The sequence below is a fragment of the Rosa chinensis genome, chromosome 1 (genome assembly GCF_002994745.2).
Source record: "Rosa chinensis cultivar Old Blush chromosome 1, RchiOBHm-V2, whole genome shotgun sequence".
NCBI lineage: Eukaryota > Viridiplantae > Streptophyta > Magnoliopsida > Rosales > Rosaceae > Rosa > Rosa chinensis.
The window spans coordinates 53,321,640-53,342,720 of NC_037088.1; the positions used below are offsets into that span (position 1 = coordinate 53,321,640).

At 37.6% G+C, this 21,081-nt stretch overlaps 3 protein-coding genes, 1 long non-coding RNA gene and 1 other non-coding gene across 6 annotated transcripts; 4 read left to right on the top strand and 1 right to left on the bottom strand.

Moving 5' to 3' along the window:
- Window positions 1-1,088: 1,088 nt before the first annotated feature.
- Window positions 1,089-3,994, top strand: LOC112182183 (probably inactive receptor-like protein kinase At2g46850). Its single transcript, XM_024320633.2, has 3 exons — window positions 1,089-1,897; window positions 2,431-2,514; window positions 2,657-3,994. Exons 1-3 carry the CDS (start codon window positions 1,126-1,128, stop codon window positions 3,706-3,708), a joined length of 1,908 nt encoding a protein of 635 aa, XP_024176401.1. The 5' UTR covers window positions 1,089-1,125; the 3' UTR covers window positions 3,709-3,994.
- A 160-nt stretch (window positions 3,995-4,154) lies between these two features.
- Window positions 4,155-6,360, top strand: LOC112182184 (soluble inorganic pyrophosphatase 1-like). Of its 2 annotated transcripts, XM_040514586.1 has the most exons (9): window positions 4,155-4,342; window positions 4,726-4,828; window positions 4,931-4,959; window positions 5,106-5,171; window positions 5,256-5,363; window positions 5,531-5,596; window positions 5,712-5,832; window positions 5,952-6,033; window positions 6,140-6,360. In XM_040514586.1, the coding sequence occupies exons 2-9, from the start codon at window positions 4,726-4,728 to the stop codon at window positions 6,180-6,182; spliced, it is 618 nt and encodes a 205-aa protein (XP_040370520.1). In that variant the 5' UTR covers window positions 4,155-4,342; the 3' UTR covers window positions 6,183-6,360. The 2 variants fall into 2 exon arrangements, with proteins under 2 accessions (XP_040370520.1, XP_024176402.1); XM_024320634.2 differs by having other exon boundaries at window positions 5,952-6,360.
- Window positions 6,361-9,253: 2,893 nt separating this feature from the next.
- LOC112183184 lies at window positions 9,254-9,351 on the bottom strand. The gene has a single exon (XR_002929775.1). It is a non-coding gene; the product is annotated as a small nucleolar RNA Z279/snoR105/snoR108 (small nucleolar RNA).
- On the top strand, window positions 9,276-10,029 carry LOC121050922. The gene is made up of 2 exons (XR_005804394.1): window positions 9,276-9,542; window positions 9,662-10,029. It is a non-coding gene; the product is annotated as an uncharacterized LOC121050922 (long non-coding RNA).
- An 8,236-nt stretch (window positions 10,030-18,265) lies between these two features.
- LOC112182202 (soluble inorganic pyrophosphatase 1) lies at window positions 18,266-20,780 on the top strand. Its single transcript, XM_024320657.2, has 9 exons — window positions 18,266-18,420; window positions 19,030-19,152; window positions 19,235-19,263; window positions 19,371-19,436; window positions 19,552-19,659; window positions 19,898-19,963; window positions 20,074-20,194; window positions 20,299-20,380; window positions 20,484-20,780. Exons 2-9 carry the CDS (start codon window positions 19,032-19,034, stop codon window positions 20,524-20,526), a joined length of 636 nt encoding a protein of 211 aa, XP_024176425.1. The 5' UTR covers window positions 18,266-18,420; window positions 19,030-19,031; the 3' UTR covers window positions 20,527-20,780.
- The last annotated feature ends 301 nt before the right edge of the window (window positions 20,781-21,081 follow it).

The window sequence follows — 21,081 nt, forward strand, 5'->3', positions numbered from 1 at the left end:
ATAATTTAGGCAGCCAGTGAAGCAAGCAAACTCAAATCCTGTGAGCTAACACATGTCAAAGCCTTGTTACAACAAACGCGGCTCTACATGAAAACCCACCATGCATGCCTGGCATTGGGGCTAGAGAGATTTACAATTCACAATTCATAGGGGTTTCATATATACTTGGTTTATAGTAGGATTAGTAGCAAAGATTATATATAAGTTCCATAATATATAGTATATTACAGATCTGACATTCCGTAATTATCAAACTACATAGTTTACGTTGATGTTTTAAAATACCAAATCTCGAAGGCCATGCAAAATATATATCAGGTTTTATATATGAGAGAGCCTTTGAACTTGAATCGAAAACCTCCCACATTGGCCACGCTCACAAAATGCACAGCATTCCATATGAATATATGGTGATATTGTACTGACTGTAGCCCATTCCCCAGACAAATCGTCTCCTCTTTCTCAAACTCCTAAGCTTGCTAGCTATAGCAATTTACCTATCTCATTACATTCCGGTAGCTATATACTATACATATACAGTTTCTTATACCCAAGTACGGACTCGAAGCCTATCATTTATTGGACCATTCTTAGATACGTGTGGAGACTTGTACTTCAAAAGGATAGTTACGAACTTTGTTTGATATACATCATATTGTTGATTAATTGTTTCAGCGTTTAAACTTTTAGATGAAGGGACTTTAGTTTGTGAAAATATATGGCTTGAAGTTCTGCCCCCATTGCTTCTCCAGTTGCAGTTGCATGATGAGTTATAATGAGAGAGCGTCATACATTGTTAACTTACTTCTTGGTGATAGATCAAATCATAGATTATTGACAACCAAATTTAATGATATTGATATAGGGCTCTCTTTAACATGTCAAAAACATAATTAAGCTTCACTATATGTGTACGTGTATAATGTATGTACAGAGTCGTATTATAAACTACAACCTCTCTCTCTCTCTCTCTCTCTCTCTCTCTCTCTCAAGCATTGATACAGAAAAGGCCATATATTTACACATACAGTCCCATATCAAACTGAAGTACTCCTCTTTTCTTCTTCTTTTAGTACCTTAAAGTTTCCTTGCAAATATTCTCTCAAGTCAGCACTTTCACTGACAATGTTACCTCTATCATCTCTAGCTTCCTTTCTTCTCCTTACCTTCTTTAAGTTCTTAGCCATTTCTCACTCTCTCCAGGAACAACACCAGCTACCACGACCAAATTTGTGCCATGAAAAATGTGGAGACCTTCAAATCTCCTTCCCATTTCACTTAAACAAATCCTGTTCTTCACTCTCTGATGCTTTCCATCTCTCTTGCGTCAACTCAACTAACATTTTCCTTAACATTGGTTCCGAAAGCTACCGCGTCCTCGAATTCTTCTCTGATGGTTTGCTAGTGGATTTTCCAGGCTCCTCTTCCTACTGCCGCCAGTACAATGACTTGAACTCCTTTGATTTCTTAGGAAATGACCACTTTGGCCTCTCTGCTGACAATGTCATAGGCCTCTATGATTGTGAGGACTCTTCTCTGTGCAAAACAGAATGTGAAACCATTGACTTGCCTGGCTGTGATGGCAATGAAAGCCAAGGCTCTCCTGCTTGCTGCTACCCTCTTTCTGATTACAGCCTGTGGCATCTTGGTGACAAGTTCTCAGTGTTTTCCAAATTTGGGTGCAGGGGCTTCTCAAGTTGGGTTGTTCAGAGAGGCTCCAACTTGGGAAAGAGAGGGGTAAAGTTGGAATGGGCAGTGCCAAGAAACTCATCCAAGGGGGTTTGTGCTACCAATGGTTACATTATCAATGCCACATCAATTCAAGCAGGGGTTAGGTGTGCTTGTCAAGATGGGTTCATTGGTGATGGATTTGCAACTGGAGAAGGATGCATCATGTGTAAGTATTTATCCATAAATCATTTTAAGCATATTCACTCTGTTATGTGGGTCTTGAATGCCCATTTCTGATTTGAGCATCTAGTATTGAACTGCAGAAAATATATTTTAACTTATTATCAAAGACTGTCACTACCAACATCATGATGGAGGCAACTTTATGTGATTTGGAATTATTAGAAATTAGGTTCACTCCCTCTTTCTGCAGAATTATTATGGTGCAATGATAAGAAATGATTGATATGGCAATGAGTAGAACCAGGAATATTTGATACCTGGCCCATGCCTAAAGCAGTTTGATATGCTTTAATCACTTTTCAATTAGATTTTAGTCTCGAATTTCAAGTATATACACCACAGCAGAAAATAGTTGCATCCAGTGATAAAGAAACGGTTGAGATACAATGTAATACGCATCAGAATTGTTAAACAGGTATTATGCATGTTCATCCAGTGCTAAGGGGACAGTCACACATACATACAATAAAAAGTTGTACGCTTTGACCTACAAATTTACTGACATGCCTTTTACAGCCTGCATCAAAGAGAGGAGGGAAGCATATGGGGCAGATTGCTTCAAAAAAAGGCATGGTAGCAAGAAACTTTTAATTATAGTAGGTAAGTCTAAAAAATCTTCATATGCATTGTGTTTTGACAACCTGATCACATAGTAAAAGAAGTTTTGGCAGAGACTAATTGAAGCTGAAAAGTCATATCAGCTTCAATTGCTATAAATGAATTGTGACATCTTGAATTGCAGGAGTTCTTGCTCCCCTCTTCATCATAGCCTCATTGATTGCACTTCTGTATCTACTCAAAAGGCCTGTTAAACCGGGAACGTTTGATCCAGCTCAGAAGGTTCACTTCCACAGCACCATATCATTCCGAAAAGCTAGCAGGACTCGGCTATTCACTTACCATGAGCTAGAGGAAGCTACCAAAGCATTTGAAGAGGATCAGAAGCTTGTAAGTGGAAATAATGGCACAATATTTTCTGGGGTTCTCGGGGATGGATCCCACATTGCTGTGCACAAGATAGATTGTGAGAATGAAAAAGACTTGATTCAAGTCCTATCACAGATTGAGGCTTTGTCTGCTATTCTACACCGGAGTATAACCCGATTTCTTGGATGCTGTATTGACTTGGCCTACACTCCACTACTGGTGCATGAATATCCAGCAAACGGTACCCTCGAGGATCATTTACACCAAACAGGAGGACAACATGTTGCTCTTGACTGGTACAAGAGGTTGAACATTGCTGCTGAAACAGCAAGTGTTCTTGCCTTTTTGCAGTATGAAATTTCTCCTCCCATTTTCCACTGTGATCTCAAGTCCGGTTATATCTTTATTGATAATGACTTTTGTAGTAAACTCTGTGGTTTTGGACTACTGGTTTCGAGGCATGAAGAAGGATCGCGTTTTCAAAGAACAGATGTTTATGCTTTAGGTGTGGTGCTTCTTGAGATGATTGCAGGCTCAAACTGCTTGGACTTGCAAATATCCCTGCAAAAGATAAGAGGTGGGAAGCTAGAAGAGATTGTGGATCCACTTCTTTACTATCATGAACAACCTTCCTATCACCGCGAGCAAATAGAGACAGTTGCAGATCTTGCAATGAGGTGTTTGTTGTTTGGTGGAGATGGAAAGCTAGGAATGTATGATGTAGCCAAGGAATTAGTACATATCAGAAGAGAGAGCAGTGATGGGGGTAGCAAGAGAGGGCCTGCACTTGAGGAAACGTTTTCGAACTCCAGCCTCCTTCAGATGATATCAATGTCTCCTGATTCAGCATGTATGCCTAAGCATTGATGTGTTCTAATTGGTAATACATGCACCAGCTCTCTGTGTGTGTTGATGTTGGATGCACATTCTTGAATCTTGCTACTTCCCTTCGATGTATAATAGCTGAAGTGAATTCAAACAGACCAAATCTTCAAACCTTTCATTGATCCTCTATGCCTCATTGATGGTCAGCTAATGTGATCTGAAAATGTGTTCCGTTTTTACATTATGCACTTTAAGTTCCTATATAATTGGCTCGAATCACTTAAATTTGTCTAAATGAAAAGAAAAAAGCATACAACCGGTTCCAGAAATCAAAAGATTTCTTTTACGTACATATAGCAAGACTCGATCAATTTTACTTATTTAAGATTAAAAAAGGTTATTCATTTCCAAAAGAATGCATATATATTCCTATCAACATGAAACAAATAACCAACCTCAAAGGTTCAACGTAACAGGTGGGTTCTGAAGCTACCTTCTCTCCAAAGCAGACAGATGGGAATGCCTCAGAATTTTTGACCAACTTCCTCTTTTCTCTCAACCTCTTTCCTTTTTTACATACTATAAATATTTTGATCCAAATAGTGCAAGCCTTGGCACTTATTCGTCCTCTCTTTCAAGTTTCTGTCTCTACTCCCAAATAGCACTAGCCATCAAGGTGCGTATGATGCAATCATCTCTTTTATGTTTTGTTTGCAAGTTTTTGGTGTCTAGTGGTTGTCTAACAAGTTTTCGACCTTTGTTTGTCCGAACTTTGAACCACATTTGTGACTTGCGTTAATTTGTGAGGTGTAATGTGGGTTGTTTTTAAAATAAGAGGAAGAATGCATGTTCAACATCACTAGCTATGTAACTGATTAGCAGAATGGAGTGTTGCACCAGATTGTATGATCGAATTACTATTTTTCATCACCTTCTTGCACATTTTTTTTTCTAATGATGGAGTCCTCAAGTATTCTATTTCTTGTTTGAATGTTTTACTATGATGCATCTGGTATTTGCTTTTTCACTTTTAACTAATACCTCCCTACATTTATATAGATGACTGATGAAAAAAAACCAACTCCGAAATTAAATGAGAGGATTCTTTCATCTTTGTCAAGGAAATCAGTTGCTGCACATCCTTGGCATGATCTTGAAATTGGTACCTAGCCTATTCTTTGATCTCATAATTTAGCTTTTGTATTTCTACCATGGTCCATGTAAACAACAAGAAACTAATCATTTTGTAAAATCTTGTGTGCAGGACCATCAGCTCCCCAAATTTTCAATGTTGTATGTATTATTCACACCAACTTCATCAAGTAGCCTGTAGCCAGCACAATATTGAGCCAAAACTTGTCACTAGATGAAACTGATAAAATGTGGCCAACACATTATTAGCATAAGTTTCTGATGATTTACTTGTTGGAATGGTTCAGGTTGTTGAGATATCACAGGGAAGCAAAGTCAAATATGAACTTGACAAGAAAACAGGATTAATCAAGGTGACAAACAAAAATCACAGCTTTCTGAGATCAAAGCTCATAGTCAAAGGCTGCAATCTTACAATTCTTTGAATAAATTCTCAGGTTGATCGGATTTTGTACTCGTCAGTGGTCTATCCTCATAACTATGGTTTCATCCCTCGCACCTTGTGTGAAGACAATGATCCACTGGATGTCTTAGTTCTCATGCAGGTGATTCCTTCGATTTTCATATCACCATGCTGGGTGTTAATTCTTAGTTTAAGTATAACATTTGTAGTTTCAAATGCTACATTTTCCAAAGCAACAGTTGACATTCCAAATCTACATGACTCATAAGTCCTAAGTATAGTACTGATTTGGATAAGTGGATTAAACAGGAACCTGTTATTCCGGGTGCATTTCTGCGTGCCAAAGCCATTGGACTAATGCCCATGATTGACCAGGTACTACTCTTCCTAGAGCATATGAAGTGAAGTTTGATCTTTCTATGACTACTGTATGTATTTGAATCTTTTAACCTTGGCTTGTGTAACTATGGATTTGTGATTTGTAATTCAGGGAGAGAAAGATGATAAGATCATTGCAGTATGTGCTGATGATCCAGCCTATAATCATTACAGTGATATCGGAGAGCTTCCTCCTCATCGCCTCACTGAGATTCGTCGCTTCTTTGAAGACTGTATCCCTTACAATATTACTTTTAAAACTCAATTCACTACTTCTATGTTGTTGAACACTTTTTGGGGCTCAGTTATAATATGAGGAACAATGCATGGTTTTGCTTAACATATTGCACAGACAAGAAGAATGAACACAAAGAGGTTGCAGTGGACGAGTTTTTGCCTTGCTCAACTGCCGCGGAAGCTATTCAGTACTCGATGCAAGTCTATATTACAGCACAACAAGCTCTTGACTCACCAGCAACTTAACTGATTGCTAGAACACCATATTACACTCTTCTGATCAACTTGTATTTTCCGGTGCAGGGATCTTTATGCCGAGTACATAATGCTCACCTTAAGGCGGTAAACTTATATATAGGCTACAATACTCCACTCATTACAATAAGTCATTTCATTGATGATGATTGCGGAAGAGTCCCCACAGAACTTCAAGTTTTGCTAGCTTATTTGTATTTCGGACTCTGGTTGATGCTTGCTTGGTTGATAAGTGATGACATGATCAGTACTAGAAAATGTTGGTAACATCAGATGTTTAAACTATGTTGTGTTATTAATTATTCAGTATTCACAATCTTGCTATTTGTAGCAATACAGAATTTTTTTTAGAACAATTAAACCACTTTTAATTAATGTTTCTTATTTGTTTTCATACATTAGAGTTTAGAGATGGAAAATGTCCAGTTCCAGTTGAACTTGCTTCACAAAGATAGAAACTTCCAATTCCTAGAAATACAATGACAGATTTTGATAATAAACCAACACAAAAAAGCAAAGTAAGTCCAATAATTGAATATATGTGAACAATGCGAGTCAGAAGTGAAAGTATCTGGTTTAAAATAAGTCAGAAGTCCAATAATTTTGTTCTAGTGTTCTAAAGTTTTATGAGCTTATCATATTTAGAATGGCCAAGTCATGTTTAACAGCCTAGTTAAACATATAATGTTGATGTACTAAAAACTGCTTGCATTTTCTACTATTGTTGAATTGAACAACATTGTAAGCATTTCAGCAGAAGTGCAAAATCAGCATCAGAAGCTAAAATATGTCCAGAACTTACTAACCGGGATTCAACTTGTTGGAAGTCAATAAAACGAAGGCATGGATTGTGGTCAATGTTGCCCGCTCACTACAACATTTACACTAACATGTTTTTCTTGTTTTACCATTTAGTATTGTGAGCTATACATATAGCTGTATATATCTAGGCAGATTTCTTTGAGTGCCTAGCTCTTTAATACATTCACATATGCATAAGTGGGTATAAGATTTACCATAGGCAAAGTTGTAATGTTTTCTCTGGTGTTTGGTCGTAAGGTGCTTATATAAAGCCACCATATGTTGTATGTTTCAATAATCTCAATATCAAGAAATAAGATCAAGAGAAATGATGGCTGTTATTATTGGAGTTGGATTCGATTTTTATTATGCTTGACGTCACCTCTGGTTAGAGGGTAATTCTACATCTGCACTCGAATGTCTCTCTTATTCTTCTTTTATTCCTCTTTGGCCATTTGCGGGTTGCTTGGTACAATTGTTTGACTCATATTCGACACATCTCTTTCACCTGCTCGCATGTTCCTCGCGAAGGAAACTCAGTTACTGATAGATTTGCTAATTTGGGGCTGGTTTCTTCCTCACTGATTTCAACTTGAGGTTTGTCCTTACTCGCGTATAGATGCTTTGGGTTTTCCTCTTTTTTTTTTGGTTAAAACAGGAGTCGGGAAGAGCAAAGTGCTCTCCCACCCCAAATTTATTGAAATAAAGATAATGTACAATCTAATAGGGTGGCACAACAGCCAAACTCCTGGAGAACAATGTGAATGACAGTAAATTTAAACAATATAACTAACACAAAGAGAAATAACAAATTAATGAAAACGAAAGTTAGGGAGACCAAGTTTATCTCGTCGACATTGGTCCTGAATGAAATGAGGAGGCTCGTCCCACCAAAACAATGCAGACAACGATAAACCAATATTAGCAAGAGCACATCTGCCACTTGATTACCTTCCCTGAAAATATGAGAAGATCGGAAGTTCATCTGAGATATGCGATGCAAACAATTACCCCATGCCACTCATAAACGTCATGGAACAAGATGAGGATCTCGAAGAAAATTAAGCACAAGTGTTGAATCCACCTCAAGCCAAATATGCTTCCATTCCCTAATCCAAGCCAGCTCAATAGCTTGAATAACTGCCATGACCTCCGCATCAACAAAGCTAGGAATATCAAGGTTAGAAGCAAAAGCACTAAGGAATGAACCATGAAAATCTCTAAAAACTCCACCAAAACCCTCTCTCCTTGAAACACTTTGCCATGCACCATCAGTATTAGTCTTAATCCAACCCAATCTTTTTATAGGCAGTCTTAATTTGTTACAATTAAATTCTAAGCTTTCTAATAAGCAATTCTCTTATTGAGTTTATTTTTCTTTTGACTCTAGGTGCTTTGTAAAGCCTTCTTTTCTTTTCCACAAACCCGAAAATTAAAGGAATACTAAAGTAATAAAAACTATTATTCCCCTTTTGTACAACCCACACAGTTTTTGTATTTTTCTTTTCTTTCTTTTTCACTTACACTAGTTTTTTTTTTTTTTTTGCACAACACTTTTCTATTTTTTTTTATATTTTCTTTTTTTGGTGACCCTAGTTCATATTGACTTTGAATAATTCTTTTGCTATCTTTGAACATGTTTCTAGGGTCACCCATTTTTTCTTGGCTACAAACACACAAATATCCATTTTTTAGTTTCTAGGGTCACCCATTATTAGCTTTGCATTTGGAAAATTTGGTTTCTAAACCTGCTCAATTGAAAGTCATTCTAATAAGTCATGGTTCTCTAAGGGAAAATGGTTAAACTCATCAAGGATGCAAGTGTGCCTTTTTGTTTATTTGTGCTAGTTTAGTTTATGTTTTTGCTTGAGGACAAGCAAAGTGTAAGTGTGAGGTATTTTGTTAGGTCTATAATTACCTAATAACTATTCCTTTACTCTTGCATTTTTGCTTAACATTTGTGTGTATTTATATATATTTATTGTGTTTTCTTTATCATGCTAGGAAATTAGGGCTGGGCATTTTAGCCCGTAAGCCCATAAATCCGAACCGGCCTGTCAAGAACAGGCCCGAACAGTCCGAGCCTTTTTCTTTTTTTTTTGGTGGAACAGTCCAGGTTCAGGCCTAAGTATTGAAAAAATGGTCCGAGCCCGGGCCCAGACATTTCTAAAGCAAAAAGCCAGTTAGGCCCGGATTAGTTAATTTTGATTGAACCTTAAGATGAAAAAGTAAAAACATTGGTGCACCTCACCACACCATATCACTCTGTCTATTATCTACTATATAATTTCTAACCTCCACTCTGCCGCACAATCTTTTAAATCTCTCTTTTCTTTTCTTCTTTTTTATTTTTTTATTTTTGGGATCAGATGGTTAAGATGAGGATGCCCAATTGTCATAACCAGGCAGGGGCGGACACCCATCTCGCATAATGCGATATTGACCACTCATCATATCCCGTTTCTGCCTAAATGATCATAATCTCTCTTCTCTCTTCTCCCTTTCCTCTCTTCACTCCGTCGCACAAGTCTGAGTAGTGAAGGACCTCCCAATATCAATTTTCTCAGCCATTCCGTATATGTTTCAAGTATAACCAAGATCAATATTTTCCTCACAACCGCTGTCTTCTCCTCCATGTTCTTATTAATTAGTTTGTATCTTTTTCCCTTGTTTTGATTTCTCTTTTTAATTTATGATTTGGATGTAAATTCATTTTACTGGATCTGAATCTTGCATCTATCAAAATATTGTATCATTTGATTTTTGCAGATCCAAATGATGGAGAAGCTTAAGTTGAGAGAAAAGTGAAATCATTTGATCCTCTTTTGTAAAGAAAAAAAAAAGCTGAAGTTGAGAGAGGAGAACTACAAATGACGAGCATGAAACTGTCAAAACATATTGGGGAATTTCTAGATTTTAATTAAACGCTCAGATTTGGAATTATTGTTTATTGATTATTAAGATATGTTGTTTGTATAATTGTATTAGATTTTTCTTTTTATGGAAAAATAAATGAGAGGTCCTGACCCAGAAAGAGAAATTTTTCCAATTAGTTCAATGAGGATTTCTCAGCTTTGTTGTATCAAAGAGAAACAACTCAATATAGAGGATTGAATGAGCATAGCTCATTGTTTTTATTTTTTTAGTTCGTTTTTTTACTAATTTTCATAAATTTGTAAAATGGGCTGCAATATGGAAATAAACAAAAAACATGAATTTTGGGCCCGCAAGCCCGGCCCGAAATGAAACGGGCATGTCCTATGCTGGTCCTTGTTGGGTGTAAAACGGGTTTTGGCCCTGAACCATAAAAAACAGGTCGGTTTCAAGCCCAACAAAATTATATTTGGACCCAGCCCGTGCCCAGCCCTATAGGAAATGACAGAGAAGCTTGGAAATTCCTTAAAAAGTCAACTTTAGCACATTTTCCTTCTCCATCTAGGAGAATCAAAGCTAAGCAAGGAGGGAGGAGTGGCAGCCTAATCAAATGAACTTCAAATGAGCTGAAATTTTACATACACATTATAGATATCCTAAGGATAATTTCGTATGAAGAGTTTAAGAGCTAGTTATGAGTGGAAGAACTTTAAAAGATCAGTGCAAGTTTCTGCACTAGAAGACAAAATTTTTAAAACAAGACCAGTAAGTATTCCGGCAGCATTTTCGGCCACACCACGGTGAACTAAGATCTGAAATTTTATCAAGATGATCTACACTCATAGAGGAACATTTGGTATAAAGAAGTCGAATGCCAATTCCGAAGTCTTGGTGGAGATTCAATTGAAGAAAGAAAGGAGACGAAAGTGCCCAAAAGAACAAAAAATGGATCAAAGGAGGTCAACGCAGGATTCCAACCATTTCCAGCCACATTGGCTGGCCAAGAACATATGTGGAGGACAAGGAAGAGCTGTTGACTAGGGTTAGAGACTTTAAGTGGGAAGACTTTAGGTCTAGGTTATTTTGAAATTTAAAATTTGAAAGATGACAAGTGGTCCCCCTCTTACATCTTATGCATTTGTCTCCTATTTATTGCTTTGTTCCCTTGCTCAATTACCCTCCTACCTTACTTTATCACCTCTACCAAAATATTTATGGGCTTTCTAAGTCATTTTCATGTGGAGTTAAAGACTAGATCCATATTTTGTGTTTACACATTTGTCTACCACATCTAATGAAAGGACCCGCCCCGGATTTTACCCCAAAATCCGAAGTGGCCCTGCGGGGCCCACATTAGAATAAATTCGGCCAAAAATTTTGGCAGAACTTCCCCTAAAAGTAGGCTACCCAAAACCTGTAGGAAAACATTTACACTTCTAATTCATCCATCCTTATTCTCCTGGAGCCACCCCGCTCCCCAAATCAACATCAACCAAAAAATCACAATCCACAAACTCATCTTAAGACATGAATTTCACGGTCATCAGAGCAATTCTAAAATAGAAGGTGTAATGGAATAAAGAGTAAGGAGGATAAAGGATCGATAAATCCTACAATGCGGAAGCGGTGATAACTTTGCCCTAACTCCATGTACGCCCGACCTCAACTGATCTAGCCTGCAAATTGGGCATTTTAAACCGAAGGGCCCAGGGGAAAAGTATATGAAAACGTTAGCGTGAGTGGACAAAAATAAACAATTTTAAACCAAATGGATTTTATACTTTCCCACATTTATTTCCTTAAAACTCTCGATGCATGCAACGATTTAGAAAACAAATCAGGAGAAGCCCCTCACAAGAAATGGGCTAGTCACAAATAACCACAAAGAAGAATTTAAATTCCGATGCTCGAGAAATAGGACCAGCCCCACTGGTTAACGTAAAACGGACTAGCCCCGCTAGTCAAAAACAACAACAAAAAGGGATACGGGGAAGAGAGTTCACCATACGGGAATGGAGCCCCTCAGACTCTACCTACCCTCGACTGCCACTCACACATAGATTGTGCGAGGAGGAGAACTAATAACCTCAACTACCACTCACACATAGATTGTGCGAGGAGGAGAATATGACCTCGACTATCACCCACGTGAGGAGGAGAATACGTCACCTCTACTGCCACTCACCAACACAAAGTAGGTGAGGAGGAGAATAAGCTACCTCAACTGCCACTCACCAACACAAAGTCGGTGAGGAGGAGACCTAATCACATGACCCGCGTATGGTGAGGAAGAAGATCGTCGAAAGCCAATAAATCTGTATAGTTTCCCCACATATCTCACGAAATAAGAATCCAAGTGTATAAAGACGTGACCCCGCACGCCAAGATCATCTCAAGTTCCAATATAAATAGGGTATAAATAAGTATAAGGTTTTGCTTCCCCGAATTCTTATTTCGTAAATCTCATAATAAGCTCAATTAGCTGAATATAAATATAAAATAAATAGTATAAATTCTGAATCCGCATAAATCAAAATCCTCAAATTGAGCATAATGAAACTTAATTCAAAAGTTCAAACCAATAAATCAATCAATAATCCAAACCAAAATAAAATGCTCGATAATTAAGTTGATAAATCAATAAACCCAAAACTTGCGGAATTTAATTTGCATGCATCAAATAAAATCAAAAGTCCACTCACAGTGAATTGGCTAAGCCGCCGTCTAGTGGAATCCTCGTATTTTGGGATCTAATCATCTTACAGCTCCGAGTACTCCAGTTAGTTCCTTTAATGAGCATTAAAACCGATAAGAAATCGATTAATAATTCCAATGCTCAAATTCTTTAAAAGTCCTTCATTTAATCTTAAGTCGATAATTAATGAAAGCTATTCTCAAATAATTCGACTAGCGTAGTATAAGATCTTCGAGAAAACAAAGATCGCACTACTTCCCATATTCTAATTTGGGTCAACCAACTCGACCTTTTATTTAGCATTTCTTCTTTAAGTAATTAATCTACTTTTACCATCTTTGGATAATTCCGCTCGCTCAGTAAATCTGGAATATGGTAGCACAAAACTACCCAGTTATAATTTCTCCTTTGACCTTCATTGAAAATTTTACTTAAGTTTGACTAATAAAAATATACCACTTTCATTACCGAGTCCTTTAAATCGTTCCAAATGCAAATTCCATACAAATTCCTTATTAATTAAATCTGATTACATTTCCCTTAACAGAAACCAAAAGATAAATAGCGGGCGATTTCCTTAGGACTATATCACCATTATTAAACCAAACCACCAGTTGGTTAACCATGGCACCATATCACCATCACTACTCTTTTCCCTTCTTTTAACCATTAACAATCCCCTTTCCACTACCATGCCAAAGTTCCAATATAATTCAAGCAACACAACTAATTCCAATTCAATAATTCCCAAAATTATATCTTCACTAGTACACTAACACAAAGAAAACATATCCAACCCCGAGATTTTTACCATTCTTCTTTTCCAAATCAAGACTCGATTCGCCAAAACAGCATTCCTCCACCATCGGTCACCCAATGTCCTGTGAAGTATGACAAGTTCAATAATCCAACTCTTAATAATATTTGAAGTCAAAACAGAATCTAAGCAACTCCTTACCATGGTCAGTTTCTGTCAAAACTGACCCAATCATCCTCTCCTTGTCCGAAACTCCCAACTCTCAAAATTCCACAAACCTCAAAAGCCAATTTAAACAACAATAGGTTAGGGTCCCTGGTCCAAAACGAGTTGGAGACTTCACCAAGGAATTGGTACGAAATTACCTACTTGAGCAGCGTAGAAATCCGGCGGCGGAGCTGCGGTGATCCAGGCGCCAGCGGCGGCGCATGAGGCGCAAAGGGTGGTTTTGGCCAGAACCGAAGGTTGAAACCATGGGGTTTTGGTGGACAAGAACGAGCTAATTCCATCCTTGGAGGTGGTCTTGCGCAATTTAAACTAGAACTTGGAGATTGAATAAACCCAGAGCCGACGACTCCGGTGAGGGTGCATCTGGGGTATTCCGGTATCGGTGGGTGACGGGCTTGCAGTGTTGATACCAGCTTGCTCTGAGTTCGTGTGAGGCGGCAGCGAGCTGAAGAAATGGCCGGAACTCAAGAGGAAATGATGAACAGAGGTTCAAAATTTTAGAAATCAGATGTGAAGGTTGGGGTTGATACTTGGCTATAATTTCTCTTGGGTTTCGGTCGGGCTTGGGTCTAGAGTCGATTGGTGGTGGTGGTGTAGCCAAAAGGTGGCCGGACGCCATGAATTTCGGCGTTGCAGAGAGCGACAAGAGAGAGAAAGTGACAAGGTCGTGCGGCCGAGGAGAAAGAGAGAGAAGGAGGAGGAAAATAAATAAATAAATAAATAAATAAGCAAGTGGCTAGGGTTTTTCCTCATATATAGTTGACTTTGTGAAAAGTCGATTTTACCCTTCGCTGATTCTCAAAAAGCTCCGGCCTATAACTAAACTTCCATAGACCGTAACTCTTTCATACCAAATTCGAATTAGGCATGCCACGTGTCCACAAACTCGGAGTAACGTGCTCTACGACTTTGTCAAGGGAGTTTCCTCGAAAACTGAATTAATTAAAAAGTCAACTTTTAGTCCTCTTAAATGATCGAAATAAAGATAAAAGTACAATTCTTAAACATTTACCGTCAAAATGACTGGTAAATAGGTAAGTTTCGGTACGGGGCATGACATCTAACCCTTTATTTTCTTTGATCTCCACCCTCCATTCATCACTTTTGGTAAGAGGGGAGAAGCCCCAAGGCGCGCAGTCCCAAGTCAAGAGCCTCTCTCTCTAAGTTTAGATAGAAAAAACAGATCTAGAAACCACTGCTCTCTCCCCCTTCTTTCTTCCCCAAATTGTGATCCCTCCAGATCTCGATCGGTGGCTTAGAGTTGGGAGGAGGGACTCTCCTTGCTCTGTCTTGCTCTCACTTCATCTCCCTTGATTCTCTCACACCCTCTATGGTGACCTTACATCCTCTTTGTGGTGATTTCCTTACTTATGTTTAGATTTAGAGGACTTTGTTCCTTCTTTCTTTGTCAACCATCCCAAAAAAATTTCAAATCCAGAAACCTCCATGATTCCCCTCACCCATTACCTCACATCAACTCCTCTCGAACTACCAAAGACTTATTCCTTGAAGATTCTTATGGCTACCTCTTAAAAGTGAGAAACACTTACCTAGAGGAGTATGGATGATCACGCATGGGTGTTTCACGCCCCATTCACCATTGGATTTTTTCTTTGCTATTGGCTTCTATCCCATTTCAATGACTTTGGTTCCTTCCCAGATCGAGTCTCTCTGGTGGAGAAGAGAAAGTTAGTGTATGGCTTTGGCTCCAATTAGTCATCTCATTACATTGGTTTCAAATGGATTCGTATTTTGGGATTGTATTGGTAGCAGTTATACGGATTTTATCTCCTCGATATGGCACTTTTCCCGACCTTTTGGCTCCAGGAAGAGGTGGCGGTGGCGGTGGCGGCGGCAGCACGGATGGCTTGGGCGGCGGCTGTTGTATTGTAGGAGATGATGTTTTTCGTAATTTTTAGGGTTACACTCTTTTGCCCTATCTATGCGGATTTGGGTTGAGTAGTAATTTTCCTTGTTAGGTTTACTTGTAATTGGGCCTTGTTTTGGGCTCTTTCCATTGAGTTCACCCCTTTTGTTTATTATTAATGAATGATGTCATTAATTCCAAAAAAAAAAAAAATTCACTTTTAGCTTATATATAGACCCTCCTCTCACTTTGGACGATTTACATACTTTCCTTCATCCATTTCATCTTCTTTGTCTCTCCATTTCCTCTCCATTTTCCTTAGTTCTTCATCTTTTAGGTAGTTTTGTTTAGCCTTTGGGTAGAGAGAGAGCTATAGCATCTTTGGTTGATAATCAAAACCAGAGATTCTATACATTTTGATCAATCACACTTTAGTTTTCATAGATTCAAGCCTTGTTCTTCATAGTTTCTAAGAGTTTTGTGGATTTGTATGGTGATTTGGGTTTGTAGAAACTGAAATCACCATACTTTGAAGCATTTCTCACTTTGTGTTGCATCTATGAGGCTAGATTGATCTTTTGTGCTTTTGGTTTGATACCAAAAACACCAAAACCCCTGGGTAACATCCAATTTCTTTACTGTACCTCTTATTAATTTAGATGTTTCACATGTTTGTGGCTTAGATTTGTGTAATAGAATAAATTTGGGGCTAGGGTTTAGCCCTAGTGGAATTTGTGTACAAACTATGTAGTTAAATTTAATATGGATCATGCCATGAATTTCTACTTTGCTAGTTTAATTGTTCATCATTTATGCATCTTAGATTTGTCACCTAAGGTCTTGATAATTTCATGGAAGTATGCTAGGCTAACAAATTTAGTAAACTAAAGCATGTTGCAAATGTAGAAATGGCAATCTTGTGATAATCAAATAAGGTTGCTTGGGTTCTTACAATTTGGCTTATCATGTGGGTATGGGTTAGGTTTCTGATAATCAAGGGACTTAGCTTGCATCTACATAGGTCTACTTGTATCCAATAATCAAGGAATGGGTAAAAACTAAAAGGTTTGTAGGAGAGTTATTTCCGATAATCAAGGGATAGCTAAAATACATTCTCTAGTATAATTGTTTATTGGTTACTCAATAATCAAGAGAACCCAGGGGGAGTCCATCTTGGCATGAGCATGTTAGGTTTGGTTACTTAGACTTTGCACAAAGGAGGTTAGGTGTGATGCCTTACAACCCCTTTTTCATTTCATTTGATCAAATCTCTTACACTTTGTTAGTTTAGTTTGTTTTACTTGCACTTTAATTTTAATATAGTTAAAATCAATTCAAAAGCCGATTCACCACTTTACCATTGTCAATATCATTATTAATAGTTTTGACTTCCAAAGGGCCGAGACTATTAATTTGTAAAAAGATAGACTCAGATTTTATTTTCGTGGTAATCTAACTTAAGGTAGAGTTACTCAATCTCTTGAGTACAATACTCTTACTTTTCTCCTTTACTAAAACTTGACCTCCTATACTTGGGAGTAGAGCACATCATCCATAAATTGCAGACACTTTCATACTCAAGGATGTCCCCAAATTTTGTTGGATATTAACGTTGTGCACCATTGCTGCGCTACTTTGGTTAGTTGGCAAGGGTGGCAGTTTGGGAGGCATAATTAACAAACCTTCTTTTTGCAACCACAAGATGAGAGACCAACGTCAAGGCTGGACTTGCCTTCATTTATCAAGGTTGTTGTTGCATGTTTTTGAAAATCCGCAGCTTAGCAAGGGTTTTACTATTAAGATGACGAGAATTCTGTGGGCTACTGATCCTTTTCTTTTTAAGTTTGGGTTTTCTTTAGATTCTCTTTGTTTTGGGAGAATTTCTAGAAATTACTTTTTTTTGGGAAGTTTTTGGTTATTTTTGTATTTTTTTTTTAATAATAAATTTAAATGGAGAGACTGGGGGTGGATTTCCGGTTGTAATGGCCCCCTTTCGTTTGGGATTGTGGGTGGGCGCTTTACGACCCAAATTGGCTATTACAAAAGAGCTAATATCGCCTAATCCTCTCTCTATTGAAAAATAAATAAACAAAAATAAAAAAGATCAAGAGGGATGACATTCTTCCTCTCATATTTTATCACAACTAGAGTTGGAAGTTAAAATTATATCGAAGTCGAAAGTTCCAAGAGAAGAACCACTAGTTGTTGAGTCCCTCGGACGCTTAATCTCAGGATCTGCTACAACCAAAGACTCAATGCAGACACATCAAAAACGGAAGTTGTTAAGGAATGAGTCAATAATGCCAACACTTAAAAATGCACATATGTCAATAACTTATGAAAAGACCGGTGAACCAACTAATTAAAATCAAAGCATCACTAATTTTGGATTGCTTTCAACATTGCAATTGATTTTTAGCGATAGATAGTGTTAAACATTTACATTAACTAACAATACTTTTTGCAAGACAAATTACTCTAGAAAGCAGTTACGGCGCGCATTAATAGTGACATATTCATTAAATTAGGTAGACTGGTTTCATTTATTGGCAAACTAACTTAGCTTAATTTTGAATTAGTGATCTCGATTTAGTGAATGACTGTATGAAACAAATGTACTGCTATAAAGAACTAATTTACATGTGATTTGCCTATACATTAATGTATTGACACCTGCATCTACCACACACCCAATTATGAAATCTTAAAGGCAACGGGATTTAGACATGTTAGGCTAATCCATATGAACCAGACGCAAATGGTGCAAAAGTAATGGTTTGATAATGATATTGATGGGGACTTTTTTGTACAATGATTCAATCTGAATTGTCAATCCACGTGAGATCCACCTCTACACACTGGTTTTTCCTTTTCCTATAAAAGATCCCAACTTTCAGGGCTCAACGTAACGGGTGGTTTCTATGCAGCTACCTTCTCTCCCAGGCGGACACGTGGCAATGCCTCCCACGTTTTGACCAAACCCAGCCCCCTCTCTCCCCCCACCCTTTCACTACTCACCTACTATATATGTTATATACTCTCCATTTTCCTTTCTTGGTTTCTAGCTCCAAGTTCTCAGCAACCCAGCAGCCCCAAACAACACCAAGGTTCGTGTGCTTTTAACTTTTTCTTTGTCAAAGTTCCAATCTTTTTTTTGTTCATTTTCAAAAGTTTGAGTCTTTTAGTTTTTGGGTACATGTTTTAATTCACGTTGTCCGTATGTGAATCACTGAATCTTGTTAATGACGATCTTGTCTTTTCTGGGTTGTTGGCATATTGATTTACAAAGGCTTGTTTGGATTTATATTTAGGAAGATCTGAATACCAACCATGAATGGAGTGTCTTCAACATCTCACTAGCTTATTTGCTATACCTTCATACCTTGTAAATTGGTATTAGAAGATTCAAATTTGGGCATATTCATCTGTCATCATTGTCTTCCTTATCAACCATTTACATCTACCAGCTCAAATCTTGATCTCTCCTTTTGAATTACAATAATTAGATTGATAAATTTACCATCATATGTTTGCTAATTGAACTATATGACTGTACATTGTTTGCTAATTGTTCATAACTGTTATTAATGGCAGCCTATGATATTTAATCTACTATTCAAGAAAAAAAAACACAGATCTATATCATCTTTGCATGTTTGATTTTTCCTGCATCTGATTTTCTTTACTTTGAACTATTATTACCTGCCTATGGTTAGGGATGACTTCTGAGGAGAATGATGAAAAACCACATAAACCAACTCCCAAGTTAAATGAGAGGATTCTTTCATCTTTGTCAAGGAGATCAGTTGCTGCACACCCTTGGCACGATCTTGAAATTGGTACCTACAATATTTCGATCTCTTTTCATTGATGAGAAACTATAGAATGGAAGAAAGTATCTAATCAAACTCTTGTCTGCAGGTCCTACAGCTCCACATATTTTCAATGTGGTATGTATCTCACGGTAACTTTTTTGTCAAGTAACCAGCATAAACTGAGGCTTCTGTTCTCCAGGAATAGGTACTCATTGATCTTTTTGTTGGAATTAACGGTTCAGGTTGTTGAGATTACAAAGGGAAGCAAAGTCAAATACGAACTTGACAAGAAGACAGGATTAATTAAGGTATGAAAAAATAGTTACTTGTTTGACACCAAAGGGGAAGCTACATATTCTAAGATCCACGTTTCTGTTTTCATAAGTATCTAAGTTAAGATTGTCCTTTATGTTGAATTCTCAGGTTGATCGGATTTTGTACTCGTCTGTGGTCTATCCTCATAACTATGGCTTCATCCCTCGCACCTTGTGTGAAGACAATGATCCACTTGATGTTCTAGTCCTCATGCAGGTGCTTTCTTCGATATAATTTTCATGTTAATTTATTCTACAGATTCTTGTTAACTAAATTCTTTGAGTGGTTATGGAAGTTGGAACTCATATAATGCCAAAGGGACAAAATACATTACCAAATGCTACATTTTCCAATAAGCTACATGTGTCCCTACATATATAACCCAACCTACTGCATCGCATACTTTCATATTAGCTGATACATGAGTATTCATCAAATTCAATGAATTTAACAGGAACCTGTCCTTCCTGGTTGCTTTCTGCGAGCAAGAGCCATTGGAGTGATGCCTATGATTGACCAGGTACCATCCCTTAGCTCTCTAGAAAAGGGAGTAATGAACCCCTACCACATATTTCTATTATATTTTGTGCATCAACTTTCACAAATTGAGGAGTTCTCCTTTTAATTTAGGGAGAGAAAGATGATAAGATCATTGCAGTCTGTGCTGACGATCCAGAGTATACGCATTATACTGAACTCAATGACCTACCCCCTCACCGCCTTTCTGAAATCCGTCGCTTCTTTGAAGACTGTATCCTTCACAATCTTATGCTTAAACATGACGCCCATTATACTAATGTTTTTTGAACTTTACTTGAACATCATTCCCCAATGGGTTTCTTAACATATTTCTAGACAAGAAAAATGAGAACAAAGAGGTTGCGGTTAACGCCTTTTTGCCTGCCACATCCGCTCTTGAAGCTATCCAGTACTCCATGTAAATCTCTCTTGTAAAACTACAAGCTGTTTAACCATGGTGTCCTAAAGTTCTAGCATTCCTTACCATATTCCACTCTCCTGACATGTATGTTCTGGTGCAGGGATCTTTATGCTGAGTACATACTGCACACCTTAAGGCGGTAAACATTCCTATACAGGCTATATTCCACCAATTACAATAAGTCATTTTGTCGATGGCAGAGGAAGATCTCAAGCAGAATTTCCCTAATTTTACATTTTGTACTTTGGATTATTATTGGTTCTTGTTTGGTTGATCAATTAAGCGAAAGGAAATTATAGAAACTGTTCGTTTACATCATTTTTTTTTAGGAAGACAATATATGCTTAAATTGGGTATTCCATTTTCAGTATGTCTGGTTTAAGCACTATTCAAGGAAGTATCATGTTCAGAGCTTATAGCTTCAATGTTATTGATGAGGTCAAAGGAGAAGGGGAAGGTTCAAACTCTGACCTTGGTTTGGAGGGAAAAATCCTCCCTACCACTTCAGCTACCCACTTCAAAGTAGCTTACCACAAGAAGAGTTCAACTTTCAATCTCATCAATGTAGCACCAAAATGCTTTCTGCCGAAGTCATTTCCTGTAACGCATAGTTTTCCATCAAAAATTCACTGTTCTCTACTTTTGAGATTTTATTTATAATTTTATACATACCAAGGATGAACTTATGGTAGAGACCA